Source organism: Echiichthys vipera (genome assembly GCF_963691815.1).
Source record: "Echiichthys vipera genome assembly, chromosome: 13".
NCBI lineage: Eukaryota > Metazoa > Chordata > Actinopteri > Perciformes > Trachinidae > Echiichthys > Echiichthys vipera.
In genome coordinates this window covers 27,452,503-27,479,683 of record NC_139838.1, presented here as the reverse complement: position 1 = coordinate 27,479,683, position 27,181 = coordinate 27,452,503, and the positions used below count along the sequence as shown (strand labels likewise).

Sequence of the window (27,181 nt, the reverse complement as noted above, 5' to 3'; positions counted from 1 at the left end):
GGAGCCTTTACTTTGAAAGGGATGAACTCGAGGCTCTGACACTCTAAACTGTATCCAGGGATGAATGCATCAAACTAATCAGAAGCCATCACATTTATTTTCTAGTTATTAATCATCATTGTGTTTTCCATGTACATGCAAATGTACTGAGCGTTGTGATGACAGTTTTTCCATGTAGGGACTTTAATAAAAGCATTAATAATCACACTGGTGCTCCAACAAACAGCAGGAACGCCGAATCCCTGCTTGGCAAACTGATGCTATTTCCTGTCACGGACCAGCTCCCTTCTCTAGTCCTGTTGAATGATACATGTCAGGAAATCACTTTATCCCCAGATGCATTCATGCCAGAGAGAAACAAAGCTCCTCATGTGGTAGAAGCATTTCAGTCGGTGTTGGACTGACAGATGCATCATGGTTATTGGAGCGAGATAAGCACAGTTTAAACTCAAACTATGAATAAATTTGAATATTTCCGTTCAAACGGCAGGAAACAAAACTAGCATCTGATAAAAGATTTGATTGACGGCTCACACAGGCTGCAGTGCTTCTACATTTGGCCTCATGTAACCTCCAAAAGTTCAGCCTTTAGTTAAGCGAGAGACCATTTGTGAACGGGAATACGTGTTTTTAGCGAACAAATGTTTCTGATTTAAGCTGTTTGACGTCAGCTTTGGAAAATAAGGGCGCACTCCCACTGTGCGTCCGTCCTGTGCCCCGTGCTTTAGGGTACTTGTCCCCCCCTCCAGGCCCGTTTGTACTCACACTACCTGGGCCTCGGAGAATGCTTCTTGCTGCCTATACGTCAGCACGCCGTAACACGTCACACGCATTGATGACGTCATGGCGATGCGTGGCTTTGTTTCCAGATCTTTCCGTAGACCTCTGAGTTTTTGTGCGTCTTGTCGATTGTTTTTGAATCTTTTCATCGACCAAATCTGCAGTAAACACTCCACCTCCGCATTACACCAACGTGAACCTTTCGCCGCCATTGTTTGAAATGTCCGCGCATGGTCCCTCCTTCTTTTGTCCCAACAGGCGCACAGGAAATGACCTCAGAACCGCCGTAGGCCTTGTGCTCGTACACGTGCGCACGCTCGTGCTCGTACATGTGCTTTACAAAAGCCCACCTCTCTCAGACGGGCCGTGGACGGCAAGCGTGCCGCTCCTAGGCATCAGTATCTTTCTGGCGATACTCTGGCGAACTAGACTTTACCCGTCAAACGTACCTTGGGCACGGTACGGCCGGACAGTGTGAGTGCGCCCTAAGAAGAGCTTTTGTTGCTTTTGCACCTTGTTGCTGCTCCTCACACATTTTGTTTCTGAAGTTTTGTGATATTCCCTAAAAAGTTACGTGTAAGATATCTCCATAAAACCGAGCACTGCTATTCGTGTTCTCATTGCTTCTCACAGAGGCAACAACATGAGTGGCATAATTTCTTTCTGATTTTATGAATTACAGTCATCATCACTGGTTGAGGTCACAAAAGCCGTGTGTTTGTTGGCGTCTGAAATGTATGCACACAAATAGTTTTGCACAAAACGTAATCCCCAAAAGCACGACTCACAGAGCTGCAGGTTAAGATAAAAGTCCATGTTTACTTGGGTCAAAACGCCGGCAAAGGTCAAAACCGGGTAGACGGTCAGATCAGGCAAACAAATCCAATAAGGGACTCGGCAGAGAATCACCAAACTGTGGGGCAGGCAGGAAGCACACCAGACATTCTGGCAGAGACAGAGCGCAGATGGTGCGGCGTATATTCTCTTAAACTAATTAGGGAAACGGGGAGCACGTGAGGTAGCGGGCAGAGACGGTCAGGTGTGGGGAAACTGAAGGAGAGCGGATATTGCAGGACAAGTTCAAGTTCACTTTTATTTCTGTGGCACAGTTAAAAAGACCTGTAAGAGTCGCCCAAAGTTCTTCACAGAGCAGAGACCAAAACCAAAAGAACGCATTTACAAGAAACAAGAAAGCACGCATTTCATTACACGTACGCACATACAAATGCATGCTGCACTGGCACATTTACGGACATACGCGCATACGTATACGCATGCGTGCACGGCTACAGTAGTCATAAACAACACTGCAAGATTATGTAAAAAATGCACATAGACATTTTAAACAAAACTAGGCTGGATTAGACGTCCCTGTGGATCCGAAGGCCAAAGAGAAAAGATGTGTTTTTAAAACACACGTAAACCTCTTCATGGATCCTCATGTCCAACACGTGATGGATCGAGCTGTTCCAGAGTTTGGGAGCAGCCACAGAGGAGGCACCATCACCCTTTGTCTTCAGTTTTGATCCAGGCACATCCAGCAGCAACTCACTGGATGCGGTAGATCTCTGGCTGGATCACAGAGTTAGATATAGAGGTATAGAGGCCAGATATAGAGGAGCCAGACCAGTTCAAATCTTAAAAACAATAAAGACAGGAGGCAGTGGATTTATAATGACAGGCAGAGTCAGGCTATCTTCACATTACAAGCAGTGGTCAAAATCCCATTTTTCTGAGAGTTTTTCCAATCAGAGCTGGGCTACTTTCCTAAATCAATTCAATTTTCAATTCAGTTTTATTTACAGTGCCAAATCATAACCAAAGTTATCTTAGGACACTTTACAGAGTAGGTAAAGACCACACTCTATGATAAACATAGACCCAACAATTCCCCCGTAGAGTACGGTGGCGTTGAAAACCTTCACTATTACAGACAGGAACGTCAGACAGACCCAGCTCTGTGGAGGACGCACATCTGTCTGCACCGGAGAGAGGAAGAGAAGGAGAGAGAGAGAGAGAGAGACAAAGACAGACAGAAATACAGAGACAGACACACTTCCAGTGACTATAATAACATCTATAGTAACCTGAATATGACTTATATGTTATGTCAGTTAATACAACAGAACAGTAGAAACAAGCACAGCTAAGGTGACAGATTATAATAGCAGCAGGAAGCGTCATGCAGGACCACGCCAGCAGGCACCACCACCATCAGCAGAGACCTGCACACAGGACCACGGCAGCAGGCACCACCACCATCAGCAGAGACCTGCACACAGGACCACGGCAGCAGGCACCACCACCATCAGCAGAGACCTGCACACAGGACCACGGCAGCAGGCACCACCACCATCAATAAATCCAATACATATCCAACACTTCCGCAGGTCGGGCTGGCTACTTCTGGCGTCTTGAATGGGGATTAAAAGATTTAATTTTGCTAAATGTGATCAGAAAGGATGGATCACATTCTGATATTAACAAGAGTCACTTTGCATTATGTTTGTGACGGTTGAAATAAATGATCCATGGAATTACAGACGACTCTTTCACCATGTAAGTCAATGGGGAAAAGTATTTTCGGGCCCCACGGCTTCATGTGTCCGACAAGGAAGTTGTAATTCCACCATTTAGCCACTGTGTCAGATTGGCTTCAGAGTCCTGAGTTCACTTCCTGGGGGCCTGGCTTTAATGCTGCACTCGTTACAGAAAATGAACCGAACAGCGACCCGTTGACCAGTGGAAGCGCCGGTCCCTTTTGCGTCCTTCGCTGGGAGGCGATGCTGTAGCACTGGTTGTGTGTGTGTGACGCGTTTCGGGGCAGAGATCCCGTCACACCAGAGACACACTTCAAACATGAATGTGAACAGAAAGATGGGATTGAGGGAAAGGATCTGAACCGAGCGTTAAGTCCTGTAACGTGAACGTAGCCTCAGTGTACGACAGAGAGAAACGGAGCAGAGGCAGTTTACCTCAAGTCTTTTACTTTGAAAGGACTTCCAAGACTTTGAAGTGTTGGTTTCAAAAATGGGACTAATGAAGCTTTTTGTTCCCTGAGTTTTTGCAGATAATTTGCAGATGTTCCACACTTTGAGAACGCATCTGTACCTCGTGCTTAGAGAGACTCACAGGAAACACAATGCTCCCTTTGTCTGAGCAACAATTACCGTAACGCTTCATCAGGACACCAGAGCACTTTCCACATGTGGCTATTTGGACTGGGACCTGCAGCTCATCGCTGACACAGGTGCATAATTATGTCTCATTGTCTTTTACACAATAACAACTAAAGATGGAGGAGAGTTGCCGATGGAGGGGGTGAGTGGATGAAAAACAAGGTCACAGAGAGCATGAACAAAGAACAATGTAGAGACGGGTTTGTCTCTGTGTTTCGCGTCTGCCTACCTCTGCACGTATGAGTCACAGATTGAGAGAGACGGAGCGGGAGGAAGAGCTTGATTGGACACATCATCTCCGTTTGTTTCTTCAAAATCTCCTAATTTCTGCTTTCCAAACTTTTTTGATATCTTTACCTCTGATAATAATCTCCTTTGTGTCCCTGCACACGCCACTGTCTTAACTCAATCAGAGCGCTGCAAGAAATAAAGCTGACACAGCTTTTCTCTCACTGTGGCACCGCAATGATGTCATTCTTTGGGACAAACACCAGCACCATCAGTGATATGACGTTCCGGATGTGGACTGCAGCGGTTACATTTAGGCAACAAAAGGCAACTGTTCAAATCAAATCAAATCAAATCAAATCATATCAAACTTTATTTATACGGCGCTTTTCATACAGAAAAGTATCGCAAAGTGCCAAGTTACAGAGATGCACAGAAGAAGAGAAACATCAAATAGAAGAAAGTTAAAAGAACCCAACCCTCCCACAGTCATGCACAGAGACACACACAAATGTATATACGTTCATTCACACATTCACATAAACACACACAGCCACGCAGGCACACAGATACACAGACCCACACCTACACCAACGCTAGCTGTCACTACAGAGGCATGGCCGGGCAGCGCGACCTGAGGTACAGAGGAGTCTAGAGGACTGGACTGTTACAGGTTTAGGCATCAAAACGACGCAGTGGGGACACGTCAGATGAAAGTCCTGTGTTTCGGGACCCATCCACCCCCCTGACCCGTCTCCCTGCGCTTGAATATTAGTCTGAATTAAAGTGCATTACTTTTTGTAGTAAGCACAAACAGTGACTGAGGAGAGCTTTGTCTCATCGATTGCTTGTGGCCCTTTTTCTGTTGCGGTTAGCTTTTTTACATTGGTTTTATAAAAGCATCTTATTTGCTTAGACTTCTATTTACTTCAGAGCATTTATATAAATATAAGTTTCAGGAAAGGGAAAGTACGTTTCTGCTGAGAGGGCGAGACGTGCTAAAAAAGCCCAGTGTTAGAACAAATGCAAACATGTATTTCTGTTGTTGGAGTGAATGTTTGGATGATTCGGCCGTAGATTTAAAAGACTGCAGAACATGAATTTACTTTAAAACTGTGCTCAAGAGGAACATTATGCAAACATATGTTGATTGTGTTTGCTGACAGCAGCAATAAATTAATTATTAGACATTTTCTTTTGACCTGTGTGTAGCTTCTACCTACGTTTATGTGTTTTAAAGGGTCGGCGTTATCAGCTTTAGCTTCTGCCTATTCCCTTTTTTCACACCTTATACATTTATTTTTTGTGTTTGTCATGAAATGTCTTTGTCTGAAATGTCTGAAAATAAACTGAACTGAACTAAATATATTTCTTACAGATGTTTAGGTACTTGCGTCTCTATTTAATTCCAAGACCCGAGTACAGCATTTGGTTGTTTTCATGTTTTCACCGGCAGAATGACAAAAAACTCATCAGAATTGGGATCAGCTAGCTTGACCAGCTATATTGTAAGAATACAACGTCCCCATTTTGATTTCACCAACAAAGTAGTTTGGGAAAAGCTCTTTACTTCGCCTCTGTGCTGAAAAGCTACCAACAAATAAACTTGACCTTGTGTTTCCAGGGAAAAGAAGTTTGAACAGCACTCATCACTCATCCTGATTGGTCCATCTGAGACAGTGTGTCTATGAGAAGATGTGATAAGAACTGCCGCGGTGCAGATTCCCAGTCTGCAAACATGAACCTGAACTGAAGTGGGCTTCGTCCCCAACAGGTCAAACGTCCGAATAAATCCTCTTAGCCCTTTGAGTTGTTGTAATCCCATCAGACCTCCCTGCAACGCGCAAGTTCAGGGTTCAGGCTTCTGACTCTCTGCGTGTCTAAAGGATCAGAGCAGATCACTATCAGGCCCTCCACCCCTCCCTCCCTCCCTCCCTGCACGCCTCTCTGCCGGGGAGTGCCACCCTTTGGTTAGGCCTCACTACTGCACTGGGGACTGGTGCACAGGTGCACAGGTGCCACAGCTTTTCATAAAACATACATGGCAATGTTTTTATTTTACACCTATGCCTATTGGAAATTCATTTTGTGCTGATAAGGAGTCAGCGCGGCGGGAGAGAAAGTGAATAAGTAATACTCCCTTATCTTAAAGTCACCTTTTCATGTTTATAGAAAGGGTGAGATAAAAACACTGTACACAGCCGCACTGTACTTTATGGTGATTTTTAAACAGGGATGAGTTGTGGTGAAGCAGCAATGACACATCACAGCCAGTGAACCATAAGATCAGGGCTCCACTTAAAGCTGCATTCTCTCTAATGTCCAGCAGGGGGAGACTCCACTTAAAGCTGCATTCTCTCTAATGTCCAGCAGGGGGAGACTCCACTTAAAGCTGCATTCTCTCTAATGTCCAGCAGGAGGAGACTCCACTTAAAGCTGCATTCTCTCTAATGTCCAGCAGGAGGAGACTCCACATAAAGCTGCATTCTCTCTAATGTCCAGCAGGAGTAGACTCCACTTAAAGCTGCATTCTCTCTAATGTCCAGCAGGAGGAGACTCCACTTAAAGCTGCATTCTCTCTAATGTCCAGCAGGATGAGACTCCACTTAAAGCTGCATTCTCTCTAATGTCCAGCAGGAGGAGACTCCACTTAAAGCTGCATTCTCTCTAATGTCCAGCAGGGGGAGACTCCACTTAAAGCTGCATTCTCTCTAATGTCCAGCAGGAGGAGACTCCACTTAAAGCTGCATTCTCTCTAATGTCCAGCAGGATGAGACTCCACTTAAAGCTGCATTCTTTCTAATGTGCAGCAGGATGAGACTCCACTTAAAGCTGCATTCTCTCTAATGTCCAGCAGGAGGAGACTCCACTTAAAGCTGTATTCTCTCTAATGTCCAGCAGGAGGAGACTCCACTTAAAGCTGCATTCTCTCTAATGTCCAGCAGGGGGAGACTCCACTGGCTCCCAAAGGAAGCCTGATTGTACAGAAGTCAGGGAGAAAATGAGCTGAAACACTCAATCTCTAGATCCAAGTCTTCCTCTTCAACAGCATGGTGTTAATTCAGTCAAGTATGGTCCTATTAAGAGTTAAATAGACCAGAAGCAGGGGATGCTTTAGGGCGGGGCTACACAGCCACCTGTTGATCAAGATAGAGGCTGAGTGATGTGTATCCACGGCAACTGTGGACTTTAAATTAGTACTGGTAACTTGTTTTTGGGTGTTGTCTATGTTTTATTTTCAGGACTTAGAGCCTCTCACAGTCTGTTCATCAGAGTTAGTTTTAACGTTTTCGTCGCCTACTATGTCCTTGCTAACCAAGCTAGCTAACTAGTGCCGGCCATAGCTGTTAACTCAAGGGAAACTGCCAATTTTCAACAGCTCTGTGTCACTGCGGTACATGCAGATTAATAGCACCAGCGCCGGGAGAACCCCACTCACATGCTGACAAAAGTAGGAAAATCGTTAGGTCTGTAACGTGGAGCTTAGTGCGGTGCCATTGAATCATCAGCTCTGTGTGTTACTCAGCGTGCTGTAGTGCATTAAAAATATTTCAGCATCAATAGATCATCACCTAATGAAGCTATGCATGTATTCAACTCCTCAGCTTTGAAAGAAAATGTGATGTTTTGCTTTCTGGGTCTCAACAGCAGGTGGAAGGTTGAGCAGCAAATGAATTCACCGGTCACAAACAAGTGTTGACTGGTGTTGAACCAGTATTTCCCAGTAGCTTCGGGGCTGACTGTTAATTAAACAACATGTAATATAACTCTGAGCTGCTCTACATCAGCCTCCACCGTCCACCTCAGCACGCTGTGCATTTTAATTTGGCTGCTCCGGCTCAGTGATGAACGGTCTGATCCTGTCTTTTCTCCGTGTCCATCGTTCTTTGATTCTTCTCTTTCCTCTCCGTTGTCCTCGTCTTTCACTTCACCTGTTCCTCCCTTCTGTTCTGTTTTCCATCTCTGTCTGTCTTTTGTCCGTCTGACCTTCTTGTTTGCACACAGACCATATATCACAATGCCAGGCACATCTGACTGCAGTATTCCCTCTCTCTCTCTCTCTCTCGGTCTCTCTCTCTCACTATGACCCTCTGCGCAGATGAATATAAAAAAAATCTGAATTAATGCGATTCTGCACGGCTGTATATGTTATTATAGCGAGATCATATTTTTTTTAAACTGACTGCTTAGTTTGTATAAAAGCCTTCTTCTGGATCCCAGAGAGCCTCCAAATGAACCGTAGAATGATCCGGTCATTGGATACGACTGTCAGGAGCAGTAATGCATCAGTTAAGCTCTTTAATTTTCAGCACAATTATCACAAAACTCCCGTCTGGGTTCGCCACACCAACAACAAAACACCGTGCGTCGTTACTCGCTTTGTTGTGTTCCACTTTGACAGCTTGTCAGTGCTTTGACGGATTGACTAAAGGCTAAAGACTAAAGACTACAGGCTACAGACTATGTCCTAAAATGTTTGCTTTTACATCAAGAGGAAGAAGAAGCATCATCTGTAGAAATGAAATTATTTAAACTAAGTTTCAGGAAGAAGAGGATGCTTTTCTCTCCCACCTATTCCATCACCTGCGTGTCTCTAATTCAACCATCTGTGCCTGAGTCTTTGAAAGCAAGTCTAACCTTCTCTCTCCTGTGGGTCTCGATTCTCATCCCTCCCCCTCCCACAAAATAAACAACCTGTTCTCCTCCTTTCTCTCCTCTCAGTAGGACGCCATGACGGCTCAGCGGTTGGCACCATTGGCTCAGAAAAAGAAGGTCATGGACTTGAACCCCGGGGGTAAACCACCAAGGCGAACCCCACACTGAGTCTCAACGCCACACGACTCCATTCGACCCTGTTCATCTCACTGAACACCACCCTTATCCTGTCCCCTCTGGCTATTCCTACAAACTTTGAAACCATACAAAGGCGTCGTCTTGATAGTGAATAGACAATTTTACTTTCTCATAATCTGCGTGGGTTTTCTCCGGGTTCTCCGGTTTCCTCCCACAGTCCAAAGACGTGCAGGTGTTCGGTTCATTGATGACTCTAAATCACCCGTAGGTGTGAATGGTTGTCTGTCTCTGTTCGTCTCTATGTGTCCTGTGTTAGACTGGCGTCCTGTCCAGGGTGGACCCCGCCTCGCGCCCGATGTCAGCTGGGATCGGCTCCAGCCCCCCCCCGCGACCCCGACCCCGGGATAAGCGGTTGAAGATGAATGAATGAATGAAATTACCCGTAGGTGTGACTGGTTGTCTGTCTCTGTTTGTCTCTATGTGCCCTGCGATACACTGGCGCCCTGTTCAGGGTGGACCCCGCCTCACGCCCGATGTCAGCTGGGATCGGCTCCAGCCCCCCGTGACCCCGACAGGGACGAGCGGTTGAAGATGAATGAATGAATAATGCATCTTCTTAAGAATACTCCACTTCATGGAGCACAAACAGCCTTTTGTAAAAATATTTTATAAGTCGTCTACCAGCCGTAACAAACTGAGGCATGGCACGTGTCAGCAGGCAGTGTCAGGGTTTGGAGTTGATCTCACGGCCTCCAACGTCCGACCATGTGAGCGAGCCTGCAGCCAACCGGCAGTGTGACTTGTTTCCGAGGTGATGAATCTACAATTCCCTCTTCAATCAGCGGGATGGCAGCGACGGCCGCAGACATGAGTCTCACAGCCAGAGTCGAGCTGACAGAAGCCCCCCGCTGCAGCCCTTTCCCCCTGGGTCAGCTTTAATGTCATTAACAGGTGGAGGGCAAAAATAGATGGAAGGGAAGCATAACATGCACACGCACACACGCACACAGATAAGGAGCTGGGGTCGTGTGTTTGTGCGTACATTTCCACACAAGTGCATTTAAAAGCCAAGAGACTCGTCCGGCACGACCGTCCACGTTAGCATAAACAAACAGATTAGCTTTCAGGAGCTACAGTGTGACTGCATACCTCACACACACACACACGCACGCGCACACACACACAGGGCACACACACATACACAGGGGCCTGCAAGCTTATACGCAGGCATGCACACGCAGTGACACACACACCAATATGTATTCCAGCAACCCTATACAGGCATGTAGCTGATGCTCTTTTTCACCTCCACACACACACACACACACACACACTCTCAAACCCCCCTCATCCTCCCTCGGCTGTAACACCGACTCCTTCGACCTCCACCCTCTTTTTCCCCCTCCCTCCCTCGCTCCTCCACCTCTCTCTTTCTCTCTTTCCCTCGCCTCACCCTCATTCACTCCGAACAGAAGCACACACACAAAAACCAGGTCAGCAACTTGTTAATACCATTGTTGTGATATTTGTGAAGTGACGGCGAGCGGCGCAGCACGTGTTAAAGAGTGAATAAATAAAACTAATGTGTCTAATTTAAGCATGATATATTTTGGCTGCTAAACTGTTACAGGGGTGGAGGGTGTGTGTGTGGGGGGGGTGTTGTGTGACCGGTCGGGGGAATAAAGCTGAACTGGCTTCTTCTTTTTGCCTGAACAAGATTGTTCACGGGGTCCATGTTGCTTTGATAGAACTTTGTCTGCGGAGCCGAGTCCATGTCGTGTCGGCTTATTTTTGGAGAGCGTAAGAAGGATATTTAAAAGTGTGTTTGTCGCCCGCTGTAATGAGTTCCTTCCTCGTCCCTTCCACGCTACTTTTCCACTGAGGCCAATCGGAGGTGTTGTAAAGAGAGCCGCGTTCAGGTCTCATGAGTAAGAACGGCAGAGTTTATTTAATAACTACTAACTTTATACTTTTTAACTGACTTGGGGTGACAGATGGGAATGTTGTCTTATCGTTTGATGTGATTTGATGCATGCATTAATATTATATTATAGTTTTACATTCCTAGAACTCAAATCAGGAACTGCACAATAATAAATAAATAAAATAAAATGATGCATGATTTGTCTACTCAATGGTGTTCAGATCCTTTACCGAAGTAAAAGTACGTGTTATCAACAAAATGCACTTAACCCTCCTGTTCCCCTCAAATTTGACTAACACCATTTATTCTAGGGGTCAATTTGACCGTAGCAATTTAAACATGTGTAAAATTATCATAATCAATGTGTGACTCAAGTTAAGTCGGGTACTTTATGTTTTTATTTAACAGAATGAAAAATATCACTGATGTTAAACTGCATGGAGGGATTTCTGTGTGTGTGTTTTACAGTAACTCTGTTATTTTAAGTGCTATTTTGTGTTATTTGTAACATCTGGAATGAAAGTAACGTCCGTTATCAAGGACAGCAGCATGAAATTGACCTCATATAATATTTGGATTGTTACATATAAAATAATAATAATGATTAAATCATCCAGATTATCAAACTGACCCAAAGGAACACCGATGCCACAAGTACATGTACGATAAGAACAATAGAAAATATATATAATCATGACAAATTTAGTTTTTTTATGAGTCGTCCCCATAAAATTAGAAAAAGTCATGAATATAAAGCAAAAAAACATAAAAAGACGTCATGATTTAGAGATGTTAAACATTAAATGGGGTCAAATTGACCCTTAGGAGAACAGGAGGGTTAAAGTAGAAGGCGAGTTGCAGTAAATGTAACCCTGTTTTATATATAATGCTTCTGGCTTAATAATGTTGTATGTTCCTGCTGCATCATTGGGTTTAATCCACAGCAGAGCGTCGTGTGCTTTAAGATCATCACGTGTTCGTAGCGACGCTGTCCCGTGAAGACCATGTCTCTCTCAAAATCACCTTTTCATGGTTTCAGTTTGGTGACCATGTGTTTTATTTTAGCCGATCCAAGAGGCTTTTAAAATTATTTATCATAAGAAATGGGAGTTTTCTCTCTAAACACAGAGAGGAACTCTTCATCCTTCAGGTTATCACAAACATTCAACACATCTGGAGTCAGAGGTTTTCACTGGACAGGAAGGGGATGAAAAAACGACATCTGTAAAGAATCTGAAGCTGTCAGACAGATGTAAAAACCACGATATTTACCTCTGAGATGTAGTGGAGCACACGTATAACTTTGCATGAGATGGAAATGCTCAGGTAAAGTGCGATTACCTTGAATTTGTACTAAAGTAGAGCAACTTTAAATGTACTTAGTTACATTCCACCACGTTGATTACAGCATTGGTTTAAAAGCTACAATACACATATATATATATTTTACTAACACTACTAGGGGCGACTGTGGCTCAGTGGAAGAGTGGGTCCACTGCAGCATAAATGCATTACTTGATAGATACTTGCATAAATCTGCGGACTCCCTTCATCAGATACCTGGTGAGTGGAAAGCTGTGTAAGATTGAACATGATATGGAGGTAAATATGAAGAAAATGTATATTTGATGCCATTTTGCATTGTTTTCTGTGCTCCATGAAGAACTTAGCCAGTAAACAAGCGTAAACACTCACTCCGTAGCTTGTTAGCTTGTTCACGAGACTGACGGTGATGTGAAAGTAAAGTTACGTGTTCTCCCCAGGAGATGTGTTTAATTTTCTGCTAACAAGAAGGAGGGCTGCTTGTCACGTCTGTTGTCACCACTTCCTGATGGAACGCAGCAGGACAGCTGCTTCATTCACCCTACAGACATAAAGGGTTTAAGATTCAATTCATCGTGGCGCGTCTGCGTGACTCCTCCATCACAGAGCTTCTCGGAATAGATAATTGGTTATGGTTCGAACACGTTGAGTGTTTTTGTGCCGCTGAGGTTTCACAAAGCGCCTCAGAATAGATCGCCGGTTATGTCACATAACATCTCAAAATAGATAAGTGATTGTGATTCCACTACACTAAGTGCTTTAACATTGCTTTTCTGTCCTGACGGAGAAATTAGAACAGCGCAGATAATTATTTGTGAGTGTCATCTATCAGAGGGTCGCGCTGCTAATACACAGCGGTAGAAAGACTTGTTTTGTTGCATTGTTTGCGTTCACACTGCACAATTACAGAGGGGCCAATGCTTTTAATCTAATTTCAACCACAATGTCTGTTGCACTCTGTCACATCTAGTTAATTGTTTGATTTATTCTGTTAGCTTTATTTTGATTTGATTGATGTTTTTATGCTTATTGTCACTCTGATCCTTTTCCATCGTTGTATTGAAACTGTTGCACGATCATTTCCCTCGGGATAAATAAAGCTTCTTGAATCTTGAACCTTGAATAAAGTTACATTAGGGCGCACTCACACTGTCCTTCCGCACTGCGCCCCGTGCTTAAGGGTCCTTGTCCCCCCTCCCTCTCCCCGCGCTGGCAAGGCCGTTTGTACTCACACTACCTGGGCCTCGGAGAATGCTTCTTGCTGCCTATACGTCATCACGCCGTAACATGTCACACGCATTGATGACGTCATGGCGATGCGTGGCTTTGTTTCCAAAGACCTCAGAGTTTTTGTGCGTCTTGTCGACTGTTTTTGAATCTTTTCATCTGACCAAATTTTTGGCCATTGTTGTTGTTGTTGTTAAATGTCCACGCATGGTCCCTCCTTCTATTTTCTATGTCCGAACAGGCGCACATAAATGACATCAAAACCGCCGTAGGCCTCGTGCTCGTACATGTGCAAACGCGCTTTACAAAAGCCCACCTCTCTCAGACGGGCCGTGGACGGCCAGCTGGCCGCAGCTAGGCGCGGGGCGGGTGCACTCACACTGGTCAAAGGATCTAGGCTTTAGCCGTTTTGGCCCGGTGCGGAAGGACAGTGGGAGTGCGCCCTTAGCTTGGCAGTAAGGAGTCCTAGAAGACCCCATTTGCTTCTGATATTAAAATGCACTATTGCAATACATTCATTTGGCAGACACATTTATTTAAAGCACCTTACAATAACAACACCATGTAACAGGAAGTGAGGGATGTCAGAGATTGTAAATGTAAACGTTCAACACCAGAAGCTAATGCCAAGTACCCGCTATCAGACTTAAGCCCTGAAGGTCCGCTCAACAACTTTTTGGAGATCCCCGACAAAAGCCTCACATTGGAGGTGAATCAGGGTTGAGCTCGCTGGTTGGCACTCGGCAGACAGACCCTGCTGCCCCGGGGGCCGGCATAGCAGCGAGGCGAACGTCCGCTCCTGGCCGAAGGAGCAGCTGCGTTGTCTCGGCCCTCGGTGTTTGATACCGATGCACAAGGCACCTTTGAGTATCGGTTTGAACACATCTAGAGTTTCAAATGTAAACCCATCCGTGGCCGTATCAGATATCAGACCAAGCGCTCCAGTTTGGCGAGCAGACACACACACACACACATCTTGTAGTCGGTGGCACCTTGTCGCCGTCAGTGGCAGTAGTGTGAAAACCACAACAACTTCAAGACTCCTGACACAAGACCGCAAGTTGTGCAGTTTGAACAGTGCAGCAAACTGACAACTTGTCTTGTTGTGGGGACTTGGCATTAGAGGGTATTTAGTGATTGCAGTCTGTATTTGAATATGTTCTCTATCCCTATTTTGCCCCTGGTGCAACTGTTTCTCAATACGCAAGGTTGTCAAGGAACAGCAGCCAGTGAAAGTATGGCGGAGGAATGGTGATGTAGCTTGAGACAGAAAGAGTCGGTTGACCTTTAACCTTGTTGGGTAACTATTTCCTTTAGCACGAGGGCTAACCGTTCAGATTTACAACTAGCAGGGAGCCAAAGTCCAAATATGAGCCTGACCACCTACTGTACCAACCCTGTCTCCTATGAATACAACTAATTCTTAGTTTAGAGGGAAATTTAATGTGCCCAGATGCAGGACTGACAGATTTAGAAAATCCTGGGTTCCAGTGGCCTTCTATTTAAAGCACTGTGGTCACTTTAACTCCTTATTTGATCCAGTTTTTATCCAGTGAGGCGCTGTTGCACTTTGTTTGTTGATTGCTGATTGTTAATTGTTGTCCCATGTCACTCATGTCGTTGTGGAATCCCTCTCTTTTAACTATTAGCTCTTTGTCATCGTATGTGTCGTTATTATTGTGCATTTTACTGTTGTTTTTGCTGCTGACTGTGCTGCAAATTAAGACAATAAAGATCTCTTGACTTATACATACTGATACTAAAAACTATAACTGAAAGTTAAATCCAATTTACATCGCCTTAATTTGCAGAGAAGGCGCTAAGCGCTAACACTGTTAACATTCATGGTGCGCGCTCTCTCTTCCCCATTGCACATGTTCTGTGTCTTGGTTTAGTTTTGTACCATGAAACGCACAGAAATGTCTGTCCTTGCATCATCCCTCTGTCCGTATATTTCTACCCATTATAAACTGAAGCTTGTACCAAAGACCAGATCTTCTGTTTCAGTATGTGCTGTTACTTTGACTTACTCTTTTCTTTTCTTCGTCCATTTTCATCTCTAGGAAACATCCCTTCCTCCACTCCTGACTACCTCTACAGACTCTCAGTGGTTACACTTTTCTCTGCCATTTTCTTTTTCCACGATGATTCTTTTATCAGTTTCGCATCTTACGACAAAGCCTCCGTTTGTTCTGAGGCTTTTTCTCAAGAGAAGGCTGATTCCTGCGGTCGTCTGCTAACGTACTCACAGACGTTGGACGCTCAGTTTTTGCCTCCAAGGAGACTTTTTAGGTTTAAGATTTTTCTCTTCTTCTTTCATATCGCTTTGTTTTTGCTGTTAGATCTTATTAATTAGTCACTTTTCATCTTTCTACCTCTTCCTGTGCTTCTCCTTTCTTTCTGTATATTACGCACCTGTTTGACTTTAATACTGTCTCAGGTGTTTTTCTGTCTTCTACGGGCACAAACTGGGACTTCACAACAGTTTTCCTCTGTTTTTCCCTCTTCTTTAATTTTTCTACTGCCTAAATTTTATCCATCCCTGTCGAGGGCGAAGCTCAAGGCAAGCTCGGCTGCCAAACTGAATCCCACTCGGCCGTCTTAGTGGTTTTCTATTTCAACACAACATGTGGTCTACCTTTTTCGTGGCCGATGAGGAGGGCCGCATGGCAGCGCCAGGGACGGCGGCTCCACCGGGAGGAGCAGCACCCCAGGGTCCAGCAGCTCTCAGCGGCCTCATGAGCGGGCGCAGTACATTTGGGGGGAACAAGCGCCGCAGGACAACGTCAGGAGGACACGCCTTGAGTGAGGCTCAGGAAGGGAAGGTGACTGTTTTTTTTTTTAAATTGTGTGAATGTGTGGTCTCCCTCAACCAATCAGTCATACGGCCGAACCAACTGGAAATCAATCTTATCCTCAGGGAAGGAAACAGCTGATGAATAACTTCTAATGTTAGAAAATGAGCATTTGCAAAATATCAAATGCAGTTCTTCAGATCAAAATGTTATGTAACCATAAGTGCCATGACTGTAATCTGCAGGTGGGATGTAATTGCTCAAAGATGACTTAGCCAGCTGAGATTTCAGACATCAATTAAATCACTTTATGACATTTTCCCACTCATATTTAAATTGTTAAGAGGACCTTTATTCCCTCCCCCTAACGCCATAAACCCAATACACACTTCCCCGTCTTCACTCTCAACATCTCCGCACAGAAGAGCCCACGCACACGTCTCAACTGCTAGTTAGGGGGTTGATATTTCATCTGTTGAGGACGTTAAAAACAACAGGCAGAGAGTGTTCTTCCCCTTTGGTATTGTTGCTTCCTCACCGCACATTACTGTAGGATATCTACTCTTGTTGCTCTTTTGTTCTCTTTGTGTGCATCACATCACATTACGGTCCAGTTGCAATGTCCACCCCCTTTGTACTGAACTCCCACAGACATTAAATTACCTCAAGATCACAGTAGCTGTGAGTGTCTGAGGAAGGGAGGGTGCAATGCGGTACAAGGAAATGGACCTGACTTTCTTTCTGACTGGACAGAAGCAGTGAATTAATTTAAAATGTATAAATGAAAAAAGCAAGAGGTGGTTCCTAAACTTGCTTCTGCCAGTTCTGTTAATTTACTTGTAGTTTATCCAACTACAAAGGGAGGAATCTCTCTGAGTGTGTCTTTAATTCACTAATCTCTAGGACTACTTTACACTTGGCAACCCAGAGAAATGCAACGTTGAATTAGGTGAAATTTGTCCAGATGGTGGCGCTGTAAAAACAAACTATATGCTTTGGCCTGTAGCTTTTGAACTTTAAGTCACAGAAACAAAATTATTTATTCAGGAATCTTCCGTATAAGCACCCGTCGCCATTTGTAATTGTGTCCAAATCTGTTTGTTTGTTTTTCTGCTGCTCCTCGTACAAATTTCGAGTGATCATCACCAAATTTGATGCATCTCTGGACGAAGCTGGAAAGAGTTACTTTTTGAGATTTTACAGTTATTCAGTCTTCTTTGGTTGGCCCTCAAAGTTTGCTCAAATGCTGTGGGCATGGTTTATATTACAAAACATGTCATATCTCGTAAACACGTTGTGCTATTGGAACCACATTTGGTGGACGTGTGGATGATGTGTGAGTGAACATGACAAATCCGATGCCATCCTGCCAGTAGGTGGCCCTGCAGCAGCATCATCTCACTATAAAGGAAGGAATCTCTGTCTGTCCTTTGCATATCTCCATTAGCGTTCATCAGATAGATATTTCCATCAGCGCTTTCGGGGGCCAAGCAGATGGCCAGCTCCGAAGGGGACCCATTTTGAGTGGTCACAAACCAAACAGGCACACCCCTGACAACGTTGCCAGCAACCATACCAGTAGCGCAACAATCAGCCTGATCTGAATGTCCATACCTCAAACTGCATTGCTGCACCTGTTTATGTAATTTCAGATTTCCTTGTGATTTTAACATTAACACACTGCTTTGTCTTGTGTTCTGTCACCAGATCAAGTTGGCGTTCTTTGTGGCCATCGTGGGTGTAGTCCTGACAGTCCTCGGGGTGGGGACAGAGTTCTGGGTGGAGTTGTCACCTCCTAAAAGTTTCTACAACAATCAGGTGAAATATTAAGGATTAACATGACTGAATTCATATGCTGCTGTTTTCAATGACTCAGATATTATTAACCTGACCAGGAAGGTTTTCTAAAGTACAGCAAACATGGGGACAAAACCTACAACTAAACAGTCATTTCCTGTTAGGCATGAATCACTGTTGGCTGTCTAAAGTTAAACACTATGATGGATGCAAAAATAATATCACTGCTGAACAAAAGAAACCTCTGATCTTGGTTTTGCAGACATGTCTGACAGCTCACTACGGCCTGTGGAAGGGCTGCACCAAGACCTTGTGGGTGTCTGATATCGACCCAGAGAGAGAGAGCTGTGGACCTGCTGAACTACACGGAGGTGACTCACAGATTCAATGATTTACGGTGGATAGCCGTCTCACTTTTATGTTAGACAGGCTGATTGGTCTGTGCTGATGATTGACAGACCAGATGGCTGACTGGATGTTTGTCTAACTCTCAAGCTTGTTGGACAGTGTGAGGGAGCAAATTAACATGAATGAGAGGTCTACCTGATTCTCTGGCTAGACAAATGATGCTTGGCTCACTGTGTGACGGCTGGCTTGATGAATGCTCTGGCTGACTAACAGCCTGAGTTATTGTAACATAGTCTGAGTGAAAGAGTGAGGACAAGTGAAGGCATACATCATTTGGACTTTGGAAGTCCTCTACAATTCTGGTTTGGGTGTCCAGGTCCATGGACGTGACCATATTTGGACGAGAGGGCGGAGTTTGGCAGGAGCACTAACAACTTAGGGCTGTGCTCCACTGTCGTTTATATGGCTAAGCTAAGCTAAAAGGCTAAAAGGCTAAAAGAGAGAAACTGCCAATTTTTCAACCAGCTGACAAAGGAGTCACCCCGTTGACTTTTGACAACAGGTCACGGGGAGCCGTTGGTTGAAAATCACTGTTGCTATGTTAGCAACGTGCAAACGAATGCTAATCAAGACATTTATAGGTGACTACAATGTTACAATTAGGCCAATTTTGATAAAATACAGTAAAAACCCACTGTGAGAGTCACAGTCCTAAGAGTTTAACGCAGACAACAACCTAAAACAAGTTCACGTCCATTCTAACCTACACAGTAGCGTTTGTGTGTATCGCTAAACCTCTATCCTCTCTATCCATTAGAGAGAACGCAGCTTTAAGGTACTTCATTGACTTCACTGTTCGGTCCCTGAGTTTATGGTACCCCTGGCTGTGATGCGTTATTCCTGTCATGTACATACGTATATCTACTATAGACGTATATATAAACCATAGACCAGTTCTCCGGCTGTCCACCTTCATATTCCAGTTGTAAGTTCCTACAGTCTGGGTTAAGAACAGCTAATGGAAATAATGAAGGCCTGTGATTTGCAAATTACATTCGGATGTCTAACTGTGGAAAAGTGGGTCGAGTGTGAAAAACGATTATTTGCGGTTTCTCTCCCCTTTTTCATGACTCACATAAAAAGCAGAAAGAGTCAGATGGAGAAAAAGAATAAGTGTTTTTGTTCGTCATCGGGTTCAGACTGGATACATGTTTGACTTCCATTAAAACTTTTAAACCAGTGGTGTCAAACTCCAATTCACAGTGGGCCAAACTTAAAAACTGGGACAAAGTTGCCAAACTCAATATTTACTAAAAACCTACAGAGTGCAAATGTGCATGTGTTCCCTTCTCTCCAGATGTGTAACGTTGAACCTTTCCAGTGCAGGTCCTTGTTCTTGTCGTGGTGTTTCTTCTGTTTTATTCTTTGGTTACAGCCACGGTGACAAACAGCTCTTTACCTTCAGACACAGATCATCTGCTGAAAGATCCTGTCCTCCATCTTTCTTTGGGCCATTTTTGGGGAGGGGTGGATTCAGTTTGTCTGCAGAGACTGGTAGCATGGATGCTCATGTTTGTCAACAGAAAAGTAGTGTATGTGCTTTATACTCGCGGGCCAGCTCTCAGAGAACCATGATATGATCTTGCGGGCCAAGTATAATCACACCGCGGGCCAGATTTGGCCCACTGGCCTGAGTTTGACACCCCTGTTTTAAACATACAGGAGTTGATTTTTTGGTCACTATCATTGGATCAAGTCGTTTTGATGCCTAAACTAAACCGTCTCCTGTTCTTGAGGAAACTTTTCATAAGATATCATACGAGTCGTTCGATGAGAATATGTTGCATATCCTCAGACTAGTGTTTGTTTTCCTTAATTCCTTAATGATTTGAGGCGTACGCAGAGGAAAGTCCAGTTATTGTCTGACCGGCTAGTTGCAGAGATCCCACGATTTGAATTCCCCTCAGTGGGATTTGAGTGCAGCTTTCACTCAGTGCTGCGATGCTAAAAGCTTCTCGTGAGGAACAAAACAGCCCAGAACACTGAGGATGTGGCTTTGATCACACTAATTAAGAGTGATCTGTGTGAGTGCGTGCTTGCGCGTGTGCACAAATGTGCGAGGGAACAGATAGAAGTGTCACATTCTATTTGACGCCTAGACTCTAATTACTGTAACACATCTTCGGGACCGCAGAATGCTAATTGGGCAGGAAGCATTGGATTGTCACCTTGAGCTTGTCATTGTCGTTCACGGCTGATTATGTTTGATGGAGAACTGTTGAAACTCAAGTGTACAGGGCTGGGAGACACGTGGCTGCTCAAATGTCAATAAGATGTTCATCAAGATCGTCCGCGGCTACAGCGGATCTGTCAATGCACTGTCTGTTTTGCTCACTTAAAGCCTGTTTCTCCTCCTTTAATCTTTTTCCTCCTGCAGAATCAAACTGCACCTACTTCAAGTTTTTCACCACGGGGGAAAATGCTGTGATGTTTCAGAAGACAACGCGGAAGAGTGAGTCATGCACCTGGCCTCTGTGAACCACTGTCCCACCTAATGTGCCCACTCCTTCCTTCCTTTTTCCCTCTACCTGCGCCCTCTTTGCCCCTTCATCTTCTTCTTCTGATGCTCTCTTTTTTCTCCAGTCCCCCTTTTCTTTCATCCCTCCCACGATCCATCCCTGTCTCTCTCTGTCCTGTCCATTTCTCTGTCTCCCTTCACCTCCTCGCTGCACTCTTTGAGATTGGTCATTGTCTGCTCTGTGAGTGTTTGAAATCTATTCCGCCTACGCCGTGTTCAAGTGTCTCCGAGCTGCCGCCTAACCTCTCATTTCACTGGCAGCTACATAATGCATTGAGATCACAGAGTGCCATGCGCTGAATGAAGAAAGGCAGACGTACATTTAAATCTCATTGTGTGCTGCTGCCCACGTCTCTGTCACATATAGTGATTAAATACAACACTGTGTGTATAAAATATGTACTAGAATTTCTTGTTGTGATTTGAGATCACAAAAGTCTCACATCCAAGAACACCGAGTGTTTGTTTTCTTGTGCCGAATGACCTTGGACGACCTTAAAAATCCCTAAAGATCCTGAACTCTGAGCGTAAGCAAGAGTGCATGGGCGTCGTTTAGATATGTTTTCTTTTATAGTTTTACATTTGTTGGATCAACTAATTTGGCTTTGGATAGCTGAGATTGGCGGGTTTGTGCATCAGCTCCTCTGTAAGCCTCCGAGGGCTATGGTTACCCATAATGCCCCTCTCTGCGTAGATCCAAAACAACGGTAATTGATCATATGACCCACTAATGAGAGCACTTCTATTTGCCTATTTGCTGAGTATCACAATATCAGTGTCTGTGGCGACATTCGCAGGCTAAGTGTAAATAAGGCGCGATGTTAGTGACGCTGCTGACACCCGTTGGTCTGTCGGCCCAGATCGTCACCAACGGTTATGCTGCGTTCACCTGTAATCGTAAATCAGAAAATCCAAATTTTGAGTCAGGCTTGTAGTAAGGGCAGAGGTGTAATAGGAACGTGTGTGTGTGGATTTAAGAGGGTAACATATAGGGGACGGACGGAAAGTAGAGAGGTGAATGTGTTTCAATAACATGATCACACATTGACAATGAATGTGACAAGATGGAGGATCTTATAGAGGACAACTTTAACCTCTTTGCAATCATCATTCCTAACAAAACAGCCAAATTCTGAATATTTATTCTCAAGAGCCTTGAGAATATTTGCACACATTTGTTTGTTCTGAATAGACCTTTAAATGAAAATATATTGCAATAACTTAAAAGCCTATTGATTTGCCTCATCAGTCCAGTCCCAAAACAAAATTATATATATTTTTTAATAAAGTGAACCTTAGAGTTTGATAACCACGCTGTCCTCTTTCTCCGTGCAGATCTGAATGTAGCGGCAGCCATGTTGGCCCTCTTCAGCCTTTTCCTGATGGTGATGGGGGCCATATGCATCACCATGGCTCTCAGTAAAGAGATCCTGTTCTTCCTCAAGCCAGCGTCCATCTGCTTCATTCTGTCAGGTCAGTCGAGGCGACAACACACCGGGCGACCTTTGGGGTTTTTAACACATAAGATCTTTCTGGATAGTAGAGTTTGCTAGAGATTAAGGCCTAGTCCACACGAACACGGGTATTTTTGAAACCGGACGTTTAACAAAAAATTCCCGTCCACATGAAACCGCAAAATCCGCCTCAAACACTGTCATGCACATGCAAAAGCGGTAGGTGGTGATAGCACTCCTAACAGGAAGGCCATTTTAGCCAATCACAAGGCTGGAAAAACTCATACCGGAAAAACAATAATGGTGAACCGAGGCCGGGCGGATTCCTTCGTGTGGACTGACAGTGAAGAGTTCATTCTCACTGTCACTCATGTATTTAAAATCAGCAATAATCAGGATAATGTGGATTGGGATTCGTGTCAGTCCAAGTAACAGCCACTCCGTGAGCTGGTCTCATCTAGAGTGCTCCACAAGTCTCCATGGATACAACTGACTGTTTACCGTCGCACAGTGTGACGCCAAACAATGTGGACAAGAAATTGCGGTTTTCCTCGGTTTCCTTGTCCACACATGACTGCAGAAACCGGACTTTTCAGAAAGGTTCACCTTGAACTCCGGCTCCAGGAGCCCACAACTGTGGTTACGTGTGGCTGAAAGGCCAAACCGTGTGGTGAAACACACGGTTTCAAAAATACCCGCATTTGTACGGACGGCCCCTTACACTGCTTTAAAATGGACGTGCTAACTGTCCACTGCCTCATCCGCAGGTGTCCTGGTGCTGCTCTCTCTCATGGTTTTCCACCAGTCCGTCTTGGCCTTCCTGGCGAGCGACCACACAGTCCCTCTTCACCACGAGCTCTCCTGGTCGGTGTCGTGCATCGGCTGTGCGGGGGCCGTCCTCATCGTGGGCGGGGTCCTCTTCCTGCTGCTGGCACTGCCCTACAGCCCTTGGCAGAGGTGCCTCCCTCAGAAGGACAGCAGCAGCTAGGGGCCTGGAGGTGGTGTTGCACTTTATCCGCCCTTTCTGTTTGGGAGGAGGGAGGGTGCAGAGGGGCGTGGCTGTCTCCCAAAGACGTCTTAGCAAAGAGAGTGCATCAAGGAATCACATGCATCTTTATTGGAGATTTATTGAAATGCACCGAACACCTGCCTGTCTATCTTACAATATCACAACGTTCTCGTTTAGGATGAAACATCTTTATCTTTTTTAAAAAACATTGTTTCCCAGTGAATCATTCTGCACCCCTGCACCTCATGATTTGAGATATTATTGTTGTAGTGTACCCCCAACATGGAGGCAGCTAAGTGCTAAGTGCTCTCGTGTTATCGAATACGGCGACCTTAATGCTCAGATGTGGTTGGGAGACAGTCCTGTATCGTCTTACTATCCTGCAGGGTTTGGAGGGAAAAAACTGTTCGTTCAAGTCCCCTTGCGTAATTCTGACATTTTATAAACATGAGCTCTTCCACTCCTTTAATATGAACCAGATGTCAAACAATTATTCAAAAAGATATGGTTTTAAATTGTGTAGCAGCTAAAGTTTGAATGTTACTCATTTGCTGAAAGGCTAGCTAGCATGGTAACCTGAATGCTAACGTGTTTATGACTCATGCCATATTGATGATGTTACTCATTTGCTGGAAGGCTAGCTAGCATGGTAACCTGAATGCTAACGTGTTTATGACTCATGCCATAATGACGTACAGTATATGATTGATTCATGAGCCTCGTAGCCAGAAAAATAATGTCGGCATTGTATGTTTCTGGCACACTAACATCCGTATGAGTCCGGCGTGAACCTGAAAATTATTTGAACCCAAAACACATCTTTCCCTGAACCTTACCATGTAGTTTTGATGCCTAACGTTTGGATTATCACAGACATGTTGATATCTATCGGTATTGGCGAATATGTTTTTTGATATGTGTCGATATGAAAAAAACATATCAATAAACATACAATGCAGAAAACGATGCTTGAGGTTATTTCGAAATGGTGTCAATTTGTTATCTTTTTCCTTTAAATGGTCAACAATTAACTGACATTATTTTAACGTTATAATGTTAAATATTCTCTTTAATATTTCTTTGTTTAAGAAAGCAGCCTTCTGAGTGACATTGCAGAAAATCCACATCTAACAAAAAAGATCTACTTTCATTCCAACTCAAAAATGTCACTATAATTGGGTGCCATCATCGCTAATTAGTGCATTTTCCACTTCTCTAAAATCCCATATTGGTCCCGCCTGTGTACCATCAATATTTCTGATGTATTGTAATGTTTGTATGTATCAACAGCGTCACACGTGTTAAAAATGCGGCCGCGGAACGCCAAAAAGTGTCAGCCAAAAAGAGTTACAGCGGTTCAGATAAGTTTAGATTCACGTACAATGCCGATGTTTTTATTCTTGCGACGAGGTTGTGATTAATCAATCCTTATTTAACGAGTACATTTATTATTAATGCTGTTAGTTTAAGTCATTAACTAGCCTTAATTCAAACTACACTGAACGAACAGAACAGTTTGTCGACCTCCGATCTGAGAACCTCTTTTAACCCTCCTGTTCTCCTAAGGCTCAATTTGACCCCATTTAATGTTTAACATCTCTAAATAACGACATCTTTGTTTGTTTTTTTGCTTTATATTTATGACTTTTCCTCATTTTATGGGGACAACTCATAAAAAAACTAAAATTGGCATGATTATTTATATTTATATATACATACATATACATGTACTTGTTGCATCAGTGTTCCTTAGGGTCAGTTTGATAATCTGGATGATTTAATCATTATTATTATTGTTTATTTTACAATTCAAATATTATATGAGGTCAAATTCATGCTGCTGTCGTTGATAACGGACGTTACTTTCATTCCAGATGTTACAAATAACACAAAATAGCACTTAAAATAACAGACTTACTGTAAAACACACACACAGAAATCCCTCCATGCAGTTTAACATCAGTGATATTTTTCATTCTGTTAAATAAAAACATAAAGTACCCGACTTCACTTGAGTCACACATTGATTAGGATAATTTTTGAGATGTTTAAATTGCTACGGTCAAATCGACCCCAAGAATAAATGGTGTTAGTAAAATTTGAGGGCAACAGGAGGGTTAAGAAACTTATTTTCTCAGTGATGAGTGAAAAAATAAATGTTTGTCCCGTCTGCAGAGCTGCCTTTCTAATGTCTCTGTTGTTGTTTTGTTGTTCATCAATTAACATTCAGTGACATCAATTAGAAATACATTACATGCATATTCATGTGACAAGGGTCTAATTTCATAATGGTAGAAATACATCGAGACTTGTTTCATTTGTCGTCTATAATCTTTTTGGGTCTTGTCATAACCTCAGCGATGAACACACCATGTGTTTTTATCATATTTTTAACGCATTGTACTGTAGATGTACGACATATGCCTGCAGCGTAAGAAGAGTATGCGTAAATTAGGTGCTACACTTTATGAATTGCTATAAAGATTGATGTTGGAGTAGAAGGTACACAGTGTTAAATCAGCTTAAAGTGTGTTTTTCTGGGATGATTCATGTCAGAACAAAGTGCTTCTCTGTGCCTGAATGGAAGCTGAACTGTCTCTGCATTTTTTTGGGGGGGGGGATCTGAATCGATTGAGTATGAATGACTTCATTTTATTATTAAACATGACATGAATATTTAATGTCGTCCTCTCAGGTTCCACTTCTTCTGCACTCTCGACACGTCCTCAGCTCACAGTCGCTGCCTCCTCCATAACTGTTTTTAATGAACCGTCCCACTTTACACCTCGCCATAAAAATGGCTGTCGACTGGCTGCATATTTGAAACGTCCTCTTTTATTTCTGCTGGAAATCATCGGTTTTAAACATAAAACACAATATACACAAATCTCTGCAAGTGTCCCTCAAATTTGACTAACCCGTTTTATCCTTGAGGTCAATTTGACCCTAACAGTTTAGAAATGATCATAATGAAAGTTGTTGCTTAAGTTTTTATGTCTGGTACTCTGAGGGTATTTGTTGACGACCTAAACAGCATTTTAAATCAAACACAGCACCAAACACCTTCTTATACACACACATCCAGAACACCTTTAACGTGACTTTGGGAAATACACAGAAAACTAAATCAATTATCGTGCAGATGCACCTGAAACTGGATCCAGGGATCTTTGTTTGTGTGTTTTAAAGTAAGTGTATCATTTGTAAGGACTATTTTTGTTATTTATAATATTTGGAATGAAAGAAATGTCCAATATCAAGGACGGTGGCGTGTACGGGGTCAATTCAACGCAAAAATATCATCATGTCAGTCCAGGTTTTCCCAGTTGTCCTTATTACAAACAACTCGGAGTAGAGCCGCTGCTCCTTAGCGTTGAAAGGAGCCAGTTGAGGTGGTTCAGGATCATCTGGTAAGGATGAACCCTGGGCGCCTCCCTAGGGAGGTGTTCCAGGCACGTCCAGCTGGGAGGAGGCCTCGGGGAAGACCCAGGACCAGGTGGAGAGATTAGATCTCCACACTGGCCTGGGAACGCCTCAGGATCCCCCAGTTAGAGCTGGTTAATGTGGCCCGGGAAAGGGAAGTTTGGGGTCCTCTGCTGGAGCTGCTGCCCCTGCGACCCGACCCCGGATAAGAGGCTGAAGATGAGATGAGAGATGAGAAGATAAATAGAACATCATATTTCATATATACGCATTTCTGTATATTTTCTTGTCTTGTAGTTTTCTTAAGATATCAAACAACAAA

At 43.8% G+C, this 27,181-nt stretch overlaps 1 protein-coding gene across 2 annotated transcripts; it reads left to right on the top strand.

Annotated features, from left to right (window-relative positions):
* The first annotated feature begins 10,390 nt into the window (after nt 1-10,390).
* On the top strand, nt 10,391-26,117 carry LOC310955591 (voltage-dependent calcium channel gamma-6 subunit-like). 2 transcript variants are annotated; one of them, XM_083925506.1, is made up of 7 exons: nt 10,391-10,474; nt 15,519-16,280; nt 17,958-18,068; nt 18,310-18,418; nt 20,833-20,907; nt 22,309-22,446; nt 23,195-26,117. In XM_083925506.1, exons 2-7 carry the CDS (start codon nt 16,083-16,085, stop codon nt 23,413-23,415), a joined length of 852 nt encoding a protein of 283 aa, XP_083781632.1. In that variant the 5' UTR covers nt 10,391-10,474; nt 15,519-16,082; the 3' UTR covers nt 23,416-26,117. The 2 variants fall into 2 exon arrangements, with proteins under 2 accessions (XP_083781632.1, XP_083781633.1); XM_083925507.1 differs by lacking the exon at nt 10,391-10,474 and adding an exon at nt 10,743-10,909.
* Nucleotides 26,118-27,181: the final 1,064 nt, after the last annotated feature.